The sequence below is a fragment of the Psammomys obesus genome, unplaced genomic scaffold (genome assembly GCF_907164565.1).
Source record: "Psammomys obesus unplaced genomic scaffold, mPsaObe1.curated_primary_1811, whole genome shotgun sequence".
Classification (NCBI taxonomy): domain Eukaryota; kingdom Metazoa; phylum Chordata; class Mammalia; order Rodentia; family Muridae; genus Psammomys; species Psammomys obesus.
In genome coordinates, this window is record NW_026596125.1 from 1,028,903 (window position 1) to 1,049,455 (window position 20,553).

At 40.7% G+C, this 20,553-nt stretch overlaps 1 protein-coding gene across 1 annotated transcript in view; it reads right to left on the reverse strand.

The window, feature by feature from the left end:
• Window positions 1–6,149: 6,149 nt before the first annotated feature.
• The window catches only part of Blnk (B cell linker), a 64,619-nt gene continuing 50,215 nt past the window's right edge, over window positions 6,150–20,553 (reverse strand). The window contains exons 12-17 of the mRNA XM_055591603.1: window positions 19,673–19,757; window positions 18,909–18,940; window positions 15,992–16,068; window positions 14,878–14,961; window positions 13,026–13,181; window positions 6,150–6,378 (exon numbers count right to left, since the gene is read on the reverse strand). Coding sequence (XP_055447578.1) covers window positions 6,259–6,378; window positions 13,026–13,181; window positions 14,878–14,961; window positions 15,992–16,068; window positions 18,909–18,940; window positions 19,673–19,757 — 554 coding nt within the window. The 3' untranslated portion in view covers window positions 6,150–6,258. The remainder of the gene's footprint in view (window positions 6,379–13,025; window positions 13,182–14,877; window positions 14,962–15,991; window positions 16,069–18,908; window positions 18,941–19,672; window positions 19,758–20,553) is intronic.

Genomic DNA, 20,553 nt, shown 5'->3' on the forward strand with positions numbered 1-20,553 from the left:
ATAACCTCAAAGCAGTAACCAGAGGTATTCCAGCTTGCAAGTTCCTGGCTGACCACAGGCAAATCTGTAAACTCTGCCAGCTGTGAGAGTTGCCTATAATGAGTTTTATGGCAAACAGTGTAAACCTCACAGATGCAGAGGGCTGAGCACTAAGCATGCAGACTCAAGAGCAACTCCTGGGAAAGTCAGACTTAAATCCAGGGTTAGGGAGCATTTGAATAGTAACATCTGAGGCAGAACTACTGATTTAGCCCAGCCAAGGCACTTCAAAGTAATGTATCCGAGGTAATGTGTGTGCGTGTGTGTCTGTAAGTTGGGTGTGGGTGCAAAGTTTTACATAAAATGTCCAGTTTCAATACAAAATGATGAAATACAGAATTAAAAATATGATTATAATGAAAAAATATATATGAAAATATATACATATATGAAAATATACAATGAAAATCATGTTATAACATCAAATTAAATCTAGGCTTCCATATTAACTGTGTAAAGGAGCAAGTTAAAAAAAAGAAAGGGAAATAATAATAATAAAAAAGAATGAGGGAAATGATAAAGCTAATTGTGGAAATCAGTGACTGCAAAATAAGAGAAAATCAGCAAAAACAAACCAAGTTCTTTAGAAAAACTAGTACGACTGATGAACCTTTAGGAACAGGAAATAAGGGGATCAAAGCAGATGCTGAGACTCAGGGCCAAACTTTGGGCAGAGTGCTGGAAGTCTTATAGAAGAAGAGAGGAATGGGAATAGAGGGACATGGAGGGGACAGGAGCCTCACAAGGAGACCAAGAAAGCTGGTCCTGTAGAGACTGATACACTAATGGAGGACCATGCATGGAGAGGACCTAGACCCCTGCTCAGATGTGGCCGATTGGCAGCTCAGTCTCCATGTGGATCTCTGAGTGAGAGGAGCAGGGGCTGCCTCTGTCATGAACTCAGTTGACTGCTCTTTGATCACTTGCCCCTGGTGATGCAGCCTTGCCAGGTCACAGAGGAAGAGGATCCAGGCAGTCCTGATGAGACTGAACAAGCTATGGGCAGATGGAATAGTGGATAACTCCTTTCAGTGGACTAGGCGAAGGGGAGGAGAGGAAGGGGGAGGAAGGGTGGGATTAGGGGAGTTAAGAGAAGGGGCTTCAATTAGGATATATAATGAATAAATTGTGAAAAAAATTAAAAAAGTATTTTAAAAAAGCCTCAAAGGCAAGTGAAACAGCATAACTTGACAGAGAATATGTAGCCAGCAGGATTTCAATCTAGGTCTAAGTGGCCTGCTTAGGAATAAGAAACAGAAATGGTAACATTTGTAAAATGGTGTGTTTTGGGGGGAAAGGGATGAGACTTTGCAGTTGAGTAACAAGTGTTTATTAGTGAGTATTTCAGTTATATTTTTCCCTTTTGAAGTTTTTCTTAGCAGAGGACATCCTTTTAAAAACAGTAATTTCTAGATTTAAAATCCTGTTTGATGCTTTTTATAAAATGAGAACTCTGGATTGAAATATCTGAGTGGTTCTTTGGGTGCCTCAAAAAATGTAAGATGATTTATTTCCACACTTCATGTGCCTGACATATATCCTGACTGGCATACAATAGGCTCAGTGACTTGTTGGCTGGTTATATCAGTGATAATTCACATGCCTGAACTTTTACAATTTTAATACACTCTTTGAACAATCCTGTAAGATAAATTGCGTGATTGTGTCCATTTTTTTCTCACGGGCAAGCCAAGTTCACAGTCTGTGGCCAGGCACAGGAGCTGGGATTGCACTTGAAGCAACACTCCAGAGCCCTTGAAATAACCCACATCAGTACCTGTTTCTCACTCAGTGGAGAAATTATGTTCATGTCTTTAGTGCATAATATTTCAGCCATTTTGATATATGAACATTTAAAGAGATGTGAGTCAAGGGCCTGAAGCCTTGGATCTTTGGGTGTTTGGTCTACGGAGAAGTCCTAAGAGTGCAGAAACCTTAATAAAACTGGTAATTTTTTTGTGTGTATGTACCTAAATGTACTTTCTTCTTGGGCAAAGACCAGTAATGGCTTTCATGAAATTCAAAGAACATTGTAGCTACTAAATAAAGAAAAAGAAAAAGTAAAACCCATAGGTACAGAGAAAAATCCCAGGGGTCTTCCTGACATGTAATCAAAATGAATGTCCACAAGCAGTTTTATTTGAAGAGTTGTTCACAGATCAGTTTAAATCTCTGCAAAGGAGATTTTTAGCGAGGGGGCTGCGAGTTAATATGTAATAGGCATAATTTGTAGGGTATAAAAAAGTACCTTTGTTCACTCTTGTGTCATGACTACAAAGAAGTTGTTTCAGAAATGTAAAAACTGACGCCTTCAAGGATGGGAAGCCCGACAGCAAACCAGTTAGCAGTAGATCCGGGACACAGACCTGTCTCTGAAGCCAATACTGTCTCCCTTATGCTTAGCTCCTGCCAGGGGCATTCGCTGAAACTGAGCTTTCAGGCAGCAAGCTTTAAGTTTCTTCTATGCCACCTCACCTATAAGTAGAGGTTAGGTTATACACCATCTTAAAGTCATTTTAATTTCAGTCCAGCTCTAAAATCATGCCTCGCATACGACTAGTTTTGCTTCGCATCAGTCCGTTCTATTCTTAGGCAAACCTGTCCCGGTTGCCATGTTTAGTGCTCGGGGTTCAGAGTCACGAAACCCGTGCTGTGGCTGGTTCGTTTCAGCACAGGGCAGGCTTCTGATGGCCGCAGATGCAGCCATCCCATCTCTGCTGCCCATTGGCACAAGCCTGGAGCCTTTCTGTCACCCCGGATGCAGTCTGCTTTGAGACGTTCTTGAGACAGAGAACAGGACCCGAGATGCTGCCTTCAGCCGCCGCGCTATGGCACTCCAGCCCCCTCCCCCGCATCAGCTAGCTTGCCTGAGAATTTCTCTGTGAAAAAATCACTTTCTTATCAAGCATTGATAATTATAGATGAAGCTGACGGGATCTCTTGGAGGTTTTCCTAGCTTCACTGAGAATTCCACCTGCAGAGGAAGGCTTTGGAGAAGCCTACCTTAGGGTACGGTTACCTACCCTCTAACGGACTCTTTCTGGGAGATGGGGAAAGGTTGGCCTGTTAGGTAGGATATTTCTCCCAACACTGGAGACTAAGAGGATGGATGCCTCTGCAGAGACTGGCTTATGAATCCCAGCGTTTGCTCCAAAAGCCCACCATAGCAGTGCTGAGTATTAAGTTACTATGGAGTTGCATTTTGTTTGTTTGTTTGTTTAGAAGCTATGCTTCTTCATCTTGTTGTAGGGGAACATCAGGAGGGAGGCAGTTGGGGACAGGGCAAAAAAAGGCTGTTTTGAGCAGGGGTTGCTGTGGCAACGGAAGGAATGAATGAAGATTTGTTTACATTAAAATGTATCTCTGGCTGGAGAGATGGCTCAACGGTTAAGAGCACTGGCTCTTCCAGAGGACCCTGGTTCAATTCCCAGCACCCACATGGCAGCTCACAACTGTCTATAAATCCTGTTCCAGAGGATCTGATACCCTCACACAGGCATACATGCAATCAAAACACCAATGTACATAAAATTTTTAAAAGTAAACTGTTTAAAAAACTGGCTATGGTGGTGCACACCTATAATCCCAGCACTCAGAGGCAGGAGGATCTCTGTAAGTTCGAGGCCAGGCTGGTCTACAAAGTAAGTCCAGGACAGCCAAGGCTACTCGGAGAAGGTTCCTGTCTTATATTATTAGTGAGTGTTTTTTGCAAAGGACTGCTTCAGTCTTCTTTATTGTAAATAGTTCTTTCTAGTACATTCTAAACAATTACATTGTTTTTGTAAAAGGGAAAACACTTTCAGTACAAAATTTCAAAATTTCTATGAATATATACCAAAGATTTCATTGTAAAAAGTCTCTATGAATTGTATTCCCATCAGAGGGCAGTTGTAACAAGCCACCACAATCTGAGTGGCTTAAAGAAAGAGATTGAAATAGACTTATTGACCTCCAGTTCTAGATGCTTGAAATCTGAAATCAAAGTATAAATGGGACAGTGTTTCCACTGAACCCTGGAGGGGAATCTGTTCTTGCCCTTGCCTGGCTTTTGTTGGTTTGACAGCCATCCTTAACATTCTTTGGTTTATGGGTGCATGGATCCAGTCCCTGGTCTTCTCATGATGCCTCTTCACAGCCTTCCCTCTATGAGTGGCTGCATCTGTACTCAAACTCTTTTCTTCATAAAGAACAGGTTACCTGTGTAGCACCTACCTTATGACTCCATAATAACTTGACTTTATTGTTGTGGATAGAAACATGGTTTTGTTTTAATCCCAGGTGTGGGATGTGGGACTGATTCAGATGGTCCACAGCAGCAAACTATTTGCCTCATGTGGGCTCTGAGAGGGGCTCTTTGCCAGCTGCAGACAGTTTAAGTCTGAGGACTCTGGAGAGAGAATAAACGCGAGAGCCCAGAGAGCATGGAGGAGCTCAGAGAAAGAGCAAGGCTGCTGCTGCTTCCTCTCTGCAGCTCCTGTTGCTGTTGATGCAGTGAGACAAGAAGTTGGAGATGTCCTGAAACAAGGAGTGGACTGGCTCCAAGGAACCTGAGGATGCTAACCAGCAGGAAGCAGCTAAGAGAACTGTGCCCCCTTTCCCACTAACCCTGTCTCCTACCTGATGTTGGAGTGTTGGAAAGGATTGGGATAGAGAGAAGGAGATATAAAGAAATGTAGATAAAAGAGTTTTTAAAAATTATGCAACACTTTGCCTGTAAATGTGTTGGACATAATTCAACCCATAGTTTAGTAGTTACAAAACTGACACTTAAAAACATGTTGTTCTGTTTATGAGAGTCTGTGAGTTGCTCTGACCCATAGTCTTGGGCATCACCATCTGGTTTTTTTTAAAATGCATTGATGCTGCTATCTTATCTAGTGATCAAGTGTGTTCTCACTTGATTATTAGACTTAATCAGCTGCATGTCATTTCAACACCATCTAGAGTACATATCTGGACTGATCTAAAACCTTGTGCAAGGCTGTTCACTGTAGTATCTCTCTATCTTTGTGATGGTTTAAATGAGAAATGTCCTCCCACCCATGGTCTTGGGCATCCAAACCCTTGGTCCTCGTTGGTGGCTCCATTTGGGGAGGGGTTTGTGGTATGTCCTGGGTGTTGCTGGGAGGGGGTGGCTTTGAGAGAGGAAAAGCCATCACTTATTTTCAGTTCGTGCTCTCGGCTTCAGCTTGTGGTTGAGGTGTGAGCTCTTGGCATCATTCATGCTCCAGCTGTGATGTCTGCTGCTTGCTGCCACGATGGACTCTTGTTTCTCCAGAGCTGCAAACCAGGTAAAACTCTTTCCTCTGTACATTGCCTTGGTTTTGATGCATTATCACAGCAACAGAAAAGAAACTAATGAAATCCTTTGTATTCATCGACACCAGCCTATCTGCTCATGTTCTCTGGATTATTTCCCTAGCACCCAGCATTTCCAATTGGTTTACCTATCATCTCCATTTCTTACCAAGTTTAGGCGCCATCTAATAGATACTCAGATCAAAGGGGGGGAATGATTATTCCTAATAGGCAAATCCAACAGCACAATCTGGCAGAACTGGAAAGTTCATCTCTGTTTAATTCTCACATGGTTGGAGGCACACACAGATCTGTTCCAAACCCCTGCTTTGTCTGCCGTTCATTACTTTAATCTACATATTGTAAGTTTAACTGAAATTGGGTGTGGTGGTACATACCGCTAGTACCAGGACTTGAGAATCAGAGGCAGGTAGATCTCTCTGAGTTCCAGGCCAGCCTGGTCTACATAGTGAAACTGTCTCAAAAGAAAAAAGAAGAAGGTTTAAGACATAATTGTCAAGCCTCAGCACTAGATAGCCTAGCTCCACTCAGGTGCAGTGATTGCCGTACGGGCCTACATTCCCAGTGGCTTTTTGGTTGTATCCAAGTGTAAAATCTTCTTAGTTTAAAAATATAACGCTGCTTTCTGGTATCACTGAAAATGCACTACCCCTGGTTCTTTTAAATACATTTATTTGGAAAACATTAGTAGCATCATAACTGATCCTCCCCAGCTATTACTTCATCCGGTCAGGGAATAGAAAAGCTCATGTGAACATCTTATGAAGGACTGGATTTACCACCTCCATGCATTCATTTATCTTCTCTTTTATTGCTGATGATTCACATCCAGAATATGAAGTTTTCTTAAAAGGAGAAATGGGGGAAATGTCTGGAACAGTGGTGTTGACGTCTCTTCCTTTATGAAACCTTCACAGCATATTTCAGTCTTGTGGAATCTTTTGTGTTATTCTGACTGTCGATAAGAACCAGGGGGTTGTGCTGGTGATTCTTAATGATTTCCACAACACTTCCGAAGTACTAGAGAAGGAAGACAAGGGTGAATTAATTGCTGTTTATGCTCCCTGCCATGCTCTATGCTTCTCATCTCCTCCCACTTTCTCAAGCTGTTCATGGTTATTGGGTCTTGGCTGACATTCTTCCCAGAAGTGTCCATCTCTTTTAACAAAGGCTGGAACCTGCAGGGTGGTAGGTTCTGGGCTGTCCTAGATTTAGTAACAGCAAGTTATTGTTCCTGCACTTATGATTTCATGGTTTTTAAAAAATGTTTTGCTAAATGTTTTAAAATATTTTCTTCTGAGTTGGGTGTGGTGGTAAATGCATTTAATCCCAGCACTCGGCAGGCAGAGACATGATGGTTCCTGAGTGCAGGCCAGCCTGCTCTACAGAGTTTCAGAACAGATACAGAAAATTCTTTCTGCCCTGAAAATCCAATCAATCAATCAATCAATCAATTTCTAAAAATAATGTTTCTTATTGTCAAACATGAAACTGCCATATGACAGACTTTTTTATATCCCTCATAAAACACAAATTATCTGTAATGTTGCAGAAATCTTGACAATCTCCCAAAAGCCTATGTGCCAAAGATGAAGTTTCCATGGTGCCACTATTGTTAATTTAGTGAAAACTTTAAGAAGCAGGCAGGCCTCATTGGAAGTCTCTAGTTTATTCTGGGTGTGCCCTTGGGGGGACTGTGGGACCCTGGTCCTTTGTTTGTTGTGAGTGATTTTACTCTGTCATGATGTACTGACTCATCCAGGAACCAAAAACAGCAGGGCCAATGTATTATTGACTAAGACCTTCAAAACTGAGCCAAAATAAACCTTTCATCTTTATAAGTTGGTTATGCTCGGTATTTTTGTTCTAGTGCTGGGAGCCAACTGAAACACAACTGATATAATAAGTTACTCGTAGGATTCAGTACCAGGAAAACTTATTTCCTATATACATTTCTATTTTTGTTTTCTTTTCTTATATTTATGGTTCTGAGCCTAGCCTTGGATGGCTGAGCCATCTCTCCAGCCCTTGGCCCTCTTATTTCTATCTATACTTGGTTGCTTGTAAGCTCAGAGCTAACTTAGTGCCAAAGTAATAATGAAGTTTCTCGTTATACTCTCACCGTATGTGTTCATCTATTTGAATCTCCCATGTCTATATAAGTCTTAACTTAAGGATGTCAGAAAGTTTGTTCTGATAAGTGATCAGAGTTTTAAAATGAAAGATTAAAGGAGTATAACACAGACCATGAAACAAAATGCGTTAAGTTTACAAAAGTTCACAGTCATCAAGTAAGTACATTTATCATTTTTAAAGTAATTGATCTGCAATACTTCCATGGTTTATGGAATTGCTATTTATTGACTTTATTGTGTCCTTTAACCTTTTAAGTACAGATATCCAAACAATTTAAAATTGTACAAAACAATTTAAAATTTTTATTGATTGTTTAGATGACTTCCAATATCTACATATTGAATAAAAAGATACTCCTAATACTGTACAACTTCTCAAATGAAATACAGTTGTGTTTTAGCTGTCTGGCCATCTGAAAGTTAGACCGTGGAGGAGAGGCAAGTGGGAGGGGCTTTCAGACACCTTCCCCTTTACTCCTTCCCACTCTGCAGTCACTCAGCACTTTTGCAATTGCCAGTGGAAATCCTCTGTGAGAAATGCCATGATATATTCATAGGGGTAAACAGGGACAGGGTCTTGTCAAGCCAAATAAATGTGTCCTTGAGGGGACTGTGGGATTCTGGTCCTTTGTTTGTTGTGAGTGATTTTACTCTGTCATGATGTACTGACTCACCCTGAGATCAAAAACAGCAGGGGCAACGTACTGTTGTCTAAGACCTTCAAAACTGAAGGTTTTGAAGAAAATTGGAAAAAGAAAGGGCTAGGAGATGGACGAACACAAGCTCTTTAACACTGAATTGAAGGTTTAAAAAAAAAAAAGTGTGTCCTGAACTCAAGAAACTCAGAAGATTTGAATTGAGTTGGAATTATTTGAGACAGGAAGTGGGGTTGAAACACATTTGAGGTTAAAATAAAAGATAAGCTGGGGATCATTTAGTTGCTGCTTTTTCTCAGTTCTATTTTATTTATGTTCATATTTGTTCAGTATAGTTGATATTTCTAAATATGTACAGAAGATAACTGGATCAATAGCTCAACATCTCATGGCCAATAAAACAGAGCAGTCATCAAAGCTCTGAGATTACTGTACTGTGCAAGCCAAAACAGCTGTATGAAAAGGTAAACAATTAATTGGTTATTTATTGACTATATATATTATATTACACTTAAATAGAAGTAGAAAAACAATCTTTAAAGATATATGCAGAGTTGATATCAGATAGCTGATGGTATTATATTCTTGTGGAATGTATTCAATTTACCCTTGTTTGTTCAAATGCTGATTTCTCTACCCCACTATCTGGTTTCAATCAGGACATTGCATTGTGATGCTTATTCTAAGTATCATCTGTCTCAAGTTTGTGTAAACATGCCACCATTTGTTCTCTATATTGTCAATTAAAAAACCAGCCCCAATGATAAGCAATGGAGAGAACAGGGTGGGACATCCTGGTCCAGAGAGAAAGAGAGAAGAGGCAGGAGAGAGGAGAACAGATTCTGCAAGAGATATCTTGAAACTATGAGGACGGATGAACTGGACCTAAGATATGACTAAAAGCAACTCTAATGGGTGAAATCTGAATGGCAGAAAACTATGTGGGCTTGGAGGTTTAGGATGGAGTAACTATTGCCCCGCATTGTGCTCTAGGTTAATTATATAAATCCCAGTCTCTGTGTGGTGATTTGGGTATACAGCTGGTTTAGGAATAACCACAAGAGATAGCCCAAATTTACATTTTTCTGTTTTTATGTTCAGTATACTGAAAACATCAGTTTTTTCTTATAAACAATTTAATGGAGATTTTTTTTTTTTAGTTGATTTCAGCATTGCCAGACACCATTATAATAATCTTCTATACATTTTAGTTCAGAGGCTGGTTTTGCTGAGAGTGGCACAAAGTGCTGACCTATTAATTCTGGGGTAGAGAAGAAGGGTCTTAGGCCAAGAGGAACTGAAGAATTCTTGTTGACTAGTGTGGCTGTGTGTGTGTGTGTGTGTGTGTGTGTGTGTGTGTGTGTATGTGCATGGCAAGGAAACCCATAGCTTGTCAAAGTTTAAAGTTTATATAAGAAAATTCAAAGTTTATATAAGAAAAATTCAGGACCTGTGAATAGGACAGCTCCCAGCTCCCCGGTGTAATGCCTCTGGTGGGTGAGCTCCAGCTGAGAAGACTTGGGAATGAAGCCACTCCTGGGTGTGTTGTGTCAGCATCACCACCATTTCCTAACACTTATTATGATTAAGGAACATTTTAAAAGAGGCTTTTAAGACAGAGTTTCCAGCGGGCATGAAAGGTTTTCTGAGCAGAGAGGAGCAGGCAGAGACCTGTAAGTTTACCTTGATTCCTTCAACCATCTAACCCTCTTACTACTGCTCGGGAAACTCCTTTGTGATAAACGCAGTGATACGTTCATTCTGTTCTCTTGGCACAGCTGTGAAGCTAAGTGCAATCGGAAATAAAGGGCTAGAATACGGATTAGAAGAGTTATTTAACTTTCTTAAATGACAATGCAAGTCTGCTTTTGATTACTGTTCTTAGATTCAAGAGTTGTCTTTTTTGATTATTCAAGATATCATTTAAAACCTCAAGTTATAAACACCTAGAAGAAAACACAGAGGGCATTTTGGATTTGGCCATGGTTTCCTGGTTGTGACATAAAGAACACAGGCACTAAAGCCAAGATACATAAATGAGATTACATAAAATTCAAAATACTTGTCTGTCAGAGAATGAAATCAACAGAGTTAAAAGGTAAACCAAGAAAGAAGAATGTTTTCATACATTCCCAAACTCAGAGTTGGACATGGTGGCACATGCTTTTAATCCCAGCATTTGAGAGGTAGAGGCAGGAAAATCTCTGAGTTCAAGGCTAGCTTGCTTTACAGAGTAAGTTCCAGGACAGCCAGGGCTATACAGAGAAAACTTGTCTCAAAACCAAACAAAACAAAAATCCCCACATTCAACAATAGCAAAAACTGGAATACTTGATTGGAAAGTGTACAAAGGACTTGGGTAAATATTTCTGCACAGATGATAGGTAAGTGGCCAACAAATGTGAAAAGATACTGATCAATACTAATCATCAAAGGAAAGTGAATTAGGGATCACAGCACATCCTTAAGATGGCTGCTCTAACAAACAACCCAGGAAATGACAAGGAACAGGTGCTGGTGGAATGTGAAGTTGACTGCTTGTGTACTTTTGGGGCTCATAAAATGATGCTGTATGGTAAGACACATACATAAACACGTTCAAGATGGTCTGTGAGAGTATTTTGATGTATGTGCCTCAACCACATTTTATTTTAGAAAACAAAATGAATGCCATTATTTTTCCTATAACTATTCAATAACAATTGAATTCACTCATGCAGTGTCCACTAAGGTAAGCCATTGTACTCTGGTTCTGGAAGGGCAAAGTGAACAAGACACAGTTCCCTGCCTCAGTACTAAGAAGACAGATGCAGGAGGACTGCGCCTTTTTTTTTTTTTAAATAGTGCTGGTTTTGGAAAGCTGTGGCTCTTTCTGAATGTATCTTTAAAAAAAAGTGGGGGCTGGAGAGATGGCTCAGTGGTTGAGAGCACTGTTTGCTCTTCCACAGGTCATGAGTTCAATTCCTGGCAACCACATGGTGGCTTACAACCATCTATAATGTGAACTGATTCCCTCTTCTGACAGGTGTAAATGCAGAGAGAATACTCATATACATAAAATAAAAAAATTAAAAAAAAAAAGAAAAAAGTTTCCTCCTAACATTCTCCTTCCTTCCCTCCATCCTTTCTCCCTTCTTTCTTCAATTTTAAAACTTGAGGCAGGGCTTCACTTTAAAGCCCAGGCTGGACTTGAACTCACAATCTTCTAACCTCAGCCTCCCAAGGGTTGCTATTACAGGTAGGTGCCACCACACTCTCTTGTTTGTGCTATTTTCTCTGTTTAAACCATCCTTTCCTTCTTTTTGTGGTTTTTTTTTTCCTTCCTCCACCTTTCATTCCACAAATTCACATTCAGCCCACCATTCAAGGTGAGAATAAATATTCCTTCCTGGACCACACCATGGGCGTAGTGGTTTGAATAAGATTGATAACTATAGGCCCATGAATTTGAATGGTTGGTCATAAGGGAGTGGCACTATTTGAGAAGGATAAGGAGGTGTGGACTTGGAGGAAGTGTGTCACAGGTGATGGGCTATGAGGTTTCAAAAGCACATGCTAAGCTCAGTGTTGCTCTCTTTGCCTACAAATCAGGACCTAGCTCTTAGTTACTGGTCCAGTGCCATTTTATCTCTGTAATCCCCAACGTGATAATAATGGACTAAACCTCTGAAACTTTAAGCAAGCCCTCAGTTAATTGCTTTCCTTTATAAGAGTTGCCTTGGACTTGGTGCCTCCCCACAGTGATAGAACAAAAACAAAGACAATGGGTTATTCTAACTCAAACTCCAAGATTCCTTTACAGGTAGAGGCTAGCTAACCAGAAACATGTTGAGCTTTCATTTTGCTCCTAATTAGAGGCATTTCTGTTGGTTATTTAAGACCTATGTATCTCATTACATAAGCTCATCTTGGCCCAAGAATTATAGCCCAATGTTTCAAATCAAGTTCTGAATTTCTCAAGTACTTCCCTGGTCACCTTATAGGGTTAAGCTTCAAGGCCTTGATTTTGGAGCACTAGTCCATGACCTTGATTCTTACAACCTCAATTCAATTGAGGCATTTGGCATTTCGACTTTCATTTATTGGTTTGCTTGGACTAATAAATTTTATCAGCTTGCCCTTATTAGGTGGAGAAGGGATGAGGAGATGGCTCAGCGGAAAAAGCACTTGCTGTCCAAGCATGCATGTGGGAGTTCAGATGCCCAGTGCCCATAAAAATGCCAGGTGGACAGAGTGGCCTGCCTGTAATTCCAGGTCTCAGAAGACAGACCTAGGGGAAAACTAAAATAAGTGGCTAGTTAGAGTAGCCATATTTAGTCAAAAGACCCTGCCTCCAGCAGTAAGTGGGGATGGATCAAGAAGGACTCCCACATGTTAGCCTGTGGCCTTCCCGTACCACACACATGCACACCATACACAAAGACATAGAATTTTAAAATTAAACAGAAATGCTCTGACATGCATTGCACCATTTTTCTTCTGCTTTCTCATGGGATGTGCTATTACACAGTGTGCATCATCTACTACAAATATTGTATTTTAAAACATGGTATTTTATCTTATTTTCTACTTATGACATATACACAACCCCTAAGACCAACTACTTTTGTATCATTTTCCTTTATCCCTGGCACCTAACAAAGCATGCTGCCACTGTGCTCAAAATAGATGTAGAACTGAGTTAAAAAGGAGTTACCAGCCAGCCATAGTGGTACCTTCCTGTAATCCCATACTCAGGGGGATTGAGTTCAAGGCCAGCCTGGGCTAGAAGGTTTCAGGTCCACCTAGAATACATATTAAGACTCTGTCTCAAAAAAAAAAAAAAAAAAAAACAACAACAACTAAGTATATAAACAGAAAAATGATAAGTACTAACCTCTTCACCATTTTTCTTCTTTCCCAAAGCATATTGTTTGGTTGCTTCAATATACCGTACAGGAATATTATATACTCGCTTATTAAAAAACGCAACCAGCGTATATGGCTGCTTAGAATCATGGCCAGAGCTTTTCCGAATAAGAAATGATCCATCCTGTGTAATAAAAGTAAAGCATAGTGATAGTATTAGTTATATTTCTATAAGCTACAAATTGGCTTCTGAAGAGTATTTTATTATTCTCAAATATTATTTAGCTCCATGTTTTTGTTATCAATTAAAATTTGTTGTATTATTTTCTAAGAATACTGTTTATTATGACGGGTACTCAGACAAACTTGAGTGAAGTCGATGCTAATGTTTAATATGTTAACTGAGGCATTGTGCTCACTGAGACTTAGAAATACGTAAAAGGACACAGTAAGACTAAACCTAGAGTCACTTGAACTAGAGCCCATGTTTGCAAGTTCCCTAAGTAGAAATCTAAACCATAAGAAAGTAGAAGCTGGAGATTCAAGCTCTCAGCTGAGGAAAACTCTCACCTCAATAGACTTATGTTAAAGTAGAAAAACTGTAAAAAATATACCAATGTGTATTAAATATTTTACTAAAATCATTTAGAATCATACATTAAAAAAAGCTATACACAAGACGTAACCTAAAAGACAGAAAGAAGAAATGTAATAATCAGTGATGAGCCTTAGGAATAAATTTGAAAACAAACAAAACAAAACAAAATCTGTCTCAGAACCGAATAAAATTTACAAGAGTTCTGGGGACTAAGTAAACTCCAATAGAGACTTAATGTGTGACCCTAAGCAAACCATGGAGACAACCACAGCATTTATCGTGGACTGCAGCAGAGTTGACTGGACAGTGGTGGCCACCGAAGAGTGACATGGAGGCCTTTAGGCAGCTCTGAAAACCTTGTGGCTGATTGTCCTGGCTCCAAAGGATGTGGAGTTGACCAGGGCTCACTGAAACAGTAGCAGCAGTGGTGAACTTGTACTCAACCCTAGACAGCCCTGCAACCAGTTCCACCTTGGCCAAGGGGTTAGCCCTTCTCCTGGTGGACTAGCTAAGGAGGTAGACAGTGGTTGGTTCAAAACACAAGCCTCAGTGATGGTGAGTGATAAGGAGGCAAGGATGTGATGGCACACACAAACAGGTTGTGCCTGGTCCAAAACACGCCCTCTCCCCAAACCCGGTCTCTCTCTACTTTTCCTGTTATGCAGCATTGGCTCTCCAAAAAGGTGTTCATTTTTTCCCTAACTAGTATGGGCCGGATAAGAAAGAGGCAAAAACTGGGAACCTTAACTTGTTGACAGCTCTAAAACGCGTTCTCCCAGTCTACCAACAATTTCTGTCTTGGCAGAGCAAAGGACCCTCGCCAGCTAATTGATGACATTTTGACAGGGATTTGAGCTTTAAAAAAACAAGGGAGAACAGAGGAATTGAAAAGGAAACTTTAATCTTGCATTATCTCATCTGTCCCCAATGATGAGCTCTCAAAAACAAAATTCATAGTAGTTTCTGCTGCCTTTATCCAGATTGTCAGTCCAATGGGTTGGTTCAAACTAGCCTGTCTTCCCTCACTCCAAGGCTGGGCTCCTGCATCATCAGGTCTCCCCAGGCCTCCCCTGCCTCCCACCTCTCTCCATTGTTTGGGAGTAGTGGACCCCACCCCCACCCCAGAGCTTGACATTAAAGGTAAATAGGAAGGAGATGATAAGACAATGGGGGTGATCCTAAGAGAGGAGAAAGTCCAGGGAGACAGCCCCTGCCCCTGCTAGTTTACTAGTTTGATTTATGTGAACTGAGGGCACAGTGTGAAAATTTTCAATGCCCAAACCTTGTTGGATCTGTGCAAGGCTTCTTCTGCAGACTTGCGGTCACAGGCGCCAGCATACCAGGGCTTACCGTGAAGCTCAGCTTCCTGTGGAACAGAGGCACGCGAAACAGGAGTTGGTCCTCAAGGTACCTGAGAGTTTAACCTTCATGCAGAAATGGCCCGTTTTGCAAGACAGGAACAATAATCTACCTCTTCACCAGTACTGCTAAAATAAGTTTTGTGCTTCCCCTGGCCAACCACAACGATTCTATGGCTAGCTTGTTCCCATTTGGCATTAGCTGCTAAATTTAGTGCTAAAACATATATGTACCTCATTAGGTTCCCTCCTAAGTAAAGAATATGTTCTTTTCTCATTGTGCTATTATTCGTTTTTATTATTATTTATTTTTATTTTATGTCTATTGGTGTCTTGCCTGCATGTATGACTGTGTGAGGTTGTCAGATCCTGGAGTTATAGACAATTGTGAGCTGCCATGTAGGTGCTGGGAATGAAACCCTGGTTATTCTGGGTTTTTTTTGGGGGGGGGGTTGGAGATGGGGTTCAAACCCTCATGTTTGTGCAGCAAGCACTTTACCAACAACTGTTTATCCAGCTCCCAGTTGCCAGTGTTTCAGTAATATTATCTTACTTGGTTTTGACAAATGAGTATACTTATTCGCTTATCACCTTCAAATCTTTACACAAGCTCAAAGAGACTTAATTCAGGGGCCTTAATTCAAGAGTCCTTTCTCTGTCTCTATTTATGCTGTTCTGTTTGGCATAGGCTTTAACATCATAAGCTTTCACAGGTCTATTCTGAGGAAATTGTAAAGTTTAAATAAAATCCATGTGAGAGGAATAACAACAAAAACAACACATTGCCTCACTATTTTAAAGAAACACTAATTGTTATTTGGGGCATCTGGAAGAGAAACAAGAATAAATGGGATGAGGTCTCTCTTAGTCACTAAAAAAAAAAAAAAAAAACAAAACCAGGATATTCTGTATCCATCAGAACAACTCAGTTAAAATGCAGACTCCATCCTGAGCCTTCCCCCAGACTGCCTTCTCAGGAGATGTGCCCCTTTCTGAACTCCACAGGAATAGTCCACTGACATTAAGCCCACGCCCTACCTGGTCTGCAAAAGTGGGATTAGATGAAAAGCTGGGTAACGGTCCATCTACGGTGGGCCCTCCCCCTTCCGGAAACCCTGAAAGAGATTCGAAAACTCCGTTAGTCATCACTAGTTCCTGTGCGCTGCAGCGCTCATGCCTCACTGCTGAGCTAGTGCTATGACACACACACAGAACTGGAAAATCCTTAAGACAATACTGCTCAAGGGGCGGCCTCAGGACCCCTTTAAGGCCCCAAGATCCTTTCAGCTGTTTGAGAGATCTTTTGGCACACACCTATCTCTGAAAAACCTGGGTTTACTCTATTTCAACTAGTATAGCAACTGACTATTGGCTTCAAACATTTAAAAGTCCTGTCAAGTTGGACCTGGTAATGCAGGCCATAATATCAGCTACTAGGAAACTGAGGGAAGAGGGTCACAAGTTCATAGCCAGCCTGGGCTACTACAGTGAGACCCTGTCTCAGAGGTAAATAGAATTTATAAAATGTAATCCAGTGCCAGTTTACACACACACACACACACACACACACACACACACACACACACACACCAGCCAACTGCTCTGCCTTCTTGGAACTTGAACTTTAAAGGGCTGCGCAGTCGTGACATTAGCATCGCTGCCCATGTGGCACTGAGAGTCCTGAGTGCTCTCAAGAATGATGAACCAGAAGGCAGTTTCACTGAGGAGGCTTCAGGACAGGTGGAACCAGCACTTTCAGATGGAATAGCAAAGCCGAGGGGGTGGTCAGACTTCCCTAGGGCACCTACCTGTGTGGTGCCGGCTGATTTGTGAGGATTGGGCAGACAGGGGAGCGTCAAGACTAACACTTTTAGAATCATGAATATGTGCTGGGACATCTCTGTTTTTAACGTTTTGTCTTTGCCTATTTTGGGGAGGGGGGTAGGAGCTGGAGTACCCCATCTCAGAGGAAACATTCCCAGACTCACAATCCCCGTCAGTCTCTAGCACCCCCTCCCCCGTCACCTTGCTCTTCATGGCACTTTAGGGTTGCCTAACCTGAGACTGTTTATCTCCATGTTTATTGTGCTGATTCCTGTCCCCTTCAGCAATAACCTAACTTCAGGACAAGGCCATTGATTCATCCAGGTCTCTCCTCAGCCCAAGACAGTGGCTGGCACATGGTATAGGGATGGCCAGTAACATGAAAGAATGACTCAAGTGGGAAAGCAAAAGATAAAACAAAGCTTTTAAAGCAGAAAAATACATTTCTACAGACAAATCATTTTCACTCTATGTTAGAATTAACAGAAAGACGACTTAGTATGAGTTTCATTTTATTTGAAGTGGACCAAAAGTGTAATTCAAAACTAAAAAAAAAAAAATTTAAGTAGTAAAATGCAAATGTATTTTTTTGTTTATTTGAATGGTTAACCTTGATTATTTTAGAATATGTTCCAAATTATGTGTAAAATTTTCCCTTTTTGTTTTTCGCTCCCTGATTTGAGTTGAAAGAAAATGAAGGATGGGAGTGGTTACATTCTATGAGCCTGACTTGTCTGAGTCATGCATGTATATATTAAAGATTGTATTTCTAATTGTATATGTGTGTTCATGTATGTGAGTGCAGATGCACAAAGATGCCAGGAAAAGATAGGTTCGTGGAGTTGGAGTTACAGGCCTTTGTGGGTGCTGGGAACTGCACCGATCCATCTCTCCAGATTGGATTCATATGTATAGATGTTAATATATAAAAATCAAATACATATGTATTTATTAGTGGGAAGTATTTTAACTGAACGATTAATAAGATACCATGCTCAGTGTATAGCTCAGTGGTAGGGCACTTATCTATATGCATGGGCCTCTGACGTTAATCCTATCACTGAAAACTTGCATAATTTGACAAATTGTGAGATTATGAGTGCTTACAACCCATAAAGCTTAAATTCACTAAAAATATAAATATATAAGAGAATAATAAAACGAACAAAAATCATAGTTACAAACAGAAATAATATATTTGTGACATAATGTATATAACAGCAGTTTACATAACAGTAATATATAGTGAATGACATAGCCAAGACTCTTCTTTTTGCTTTGCTTCCTGTCTCATCAGGGTAAACACAAAGACAGTCATGAGAAGCCCTGCATACCCAGCCTTACACTATTTAACCAGTTCCCTTTTGGATATCTAATATCTTAGCACTTTCAAATTTTAAGCTTTTTTATTAAATTTGCCCGACCTCAGTTATTTTATTTTCAACCATTCCTTCTGCTAATCAAAATCCGTTCATGCCTTGTCCCTCTCTCCCATGTGCTTATTTTTTCTTTTTTTTTTTTTTTAATAAGTAATGAACAGTTTAATAGAAGGAAAAATTTCCCTGCTGTGTTATCTACTTTTCTCTTCCTGGGATAAAATGCTATGACCGAGTGTGGTGGTTTGAAGGATAATGGCCCCCATAGACTCACAGGGAGAGGTAGATAGAGGGGCGGCCTCGCTGGGGTAGGGGTAGCCCTGTTGGAGGAAGTGTGTTTTTAAAGTGATATTTATGTTGGTAAAATTACCCAGATACATACCACACTCTCATTTTAAGGTACATTTTATAGATATGTGTGAGGTTCATTAAAACGTATTTCAAATTTAAATACCTACCATTTATTGAGAACCTTCTAGATGCCAAGCACTGTTTCTGGTATTTAATCTGATTTTGAAAATAGCTTCATTGTATTTTTTAATAATGCCAACTGATAACTATTCAATCAATACTAAAGATGGAAAATATTTACCTTTCAAAATAACTCAATGAAATAAACATCTTTGGCCCTATTTTATAGACAAGAAGGCAAAGAAGAGATGCCACTGGCCCAGTGGATGTGATGGTGCTGTTAGCTCTCATGCCTGGCCCTAGCCCTCACCCATGGTGGGCCATCATGATCCCATTGTACTTACTTGGCAGAGGTACAGGCTTTTGATGGATAGGTCTGAAAGGAAGAAATGTGGGTTAAATAATACACAATTACAGTACACAACACAAAATCTGGAGACTCCACACCAAAGGATAATGAGATCTAAAGACGGGAGGGGCAACAGAACCTTTGGAAAACCAAGATTTCTCCCTTTAGCTTTGAAAAAGGATGAGCCTTGACTGCAGTACTGTATGCTAGGTAAGACCAGTAACCTGAAGACTGAGTCTCTGAAATTCTACAGTCTCTTAGGTTACTTAACAGCTTTCCAGAGTTAATTAAGAAGCAATGAAACACTGGATCCCTGAGCGACGTTGCATGACAACGAATTTCCATAGAAACAAGAAGAAACTCATTTTTAAAGGGAAGGATTCTGCTGATAAGAAAAAAGCTATCTTATGATCTATTATCTCTGCACCCTGGATAATGATGCAGGAGAGACTTGAATTAAAGGGCAGCCTGGCTACATACATAAGGATTTCCAGAAAAGTTGGGGCTGCAGAGTGAGACCCTGACTTTAACTAAATACATAAATAAAAAGGGTAGGAAAGGTAGGTGTTTTCTGCTCTTCCGGAAGCCCTGAGTTCAGTTCCCAGTGCCCACACTGGATAGCTCACAAACTTGTAACTCCGGGGGCTCCAATATTCTTTATACACACACACAACATATCCTCACATACAGACGTAACTACAAAATCAAAATGAAAATATTTTTAAAACAATAAATGCGCATAAATGGAAGGGTTCTTACTTCTGGGTGGGAGGAAACCCTGGCGACTGTACAGTGTCTTGTCTGTGACTTGACCCTCGGTGGCGTTCAGCAGGAACAGGTTTTTCTGGGACAGGAGAGGCCTCCCATTAGTACTGAAGTAAAACGTTTGTCCCGACCCCAAATACAGCCTCTTTGGCCAGATGTCTTCTAAGAAGGTCTTGTTCTGTATGCTTGTTACTCTCTTGGTAGGCAGGTGCTCTCAGGACCAAGACTTCCTCACCATAGCATTACAGGATATGCTGATAGCTCCCCCTTCAGCAGTGTACATGGAGACAGAACCCATGGGTACTGGACTTTTAAGTGTCTGAGCACAGAGGGGTACCAGGAGATGAGCAGGCTTCGTAGCCTCTGTGTGACTCGTTCTCTGTTTTCCGTGTAGGCTCCCTTCAGGTGTTACCATACCTTCCCGTGTCTTGATTAGTTATGGGATGCGGCGTAAGTAACTTACTGCCGATGAGAGGTTAAGAAAAATATCTTGGGATTCATGAATGATATACACCTGTTGAATCAAAGTCTAGGTTACCAGTGAATGTGAATGTCACTTGGATCTCAGCATGTTCTGGAGGGAGGGCAGGAAGCAGGCATAAACATGAACCTTAGGAAATGTCTGTTGAAGCTGGGTAGTGGTGGCCCATGTCTTTAATACCAGCACTTGGGATGCAGAGGCAGGTAGATCTCTGAGTTTGAGGCCAACCTGGTCTACAGAGTGAGTTTCAGGACAGCCAGGGCTATAAAGAATGACCCTGTCTCAAGAGAAAGAAAGAGAGAAAGAAAGAAAGAAAGAAAGAAAGAAAGAAAGAAAGAAAGAAAGAAAGAAAGAAAAGAAAAGAAAAGAAAAGAAAAGAAAAGGAAAGGAAAGG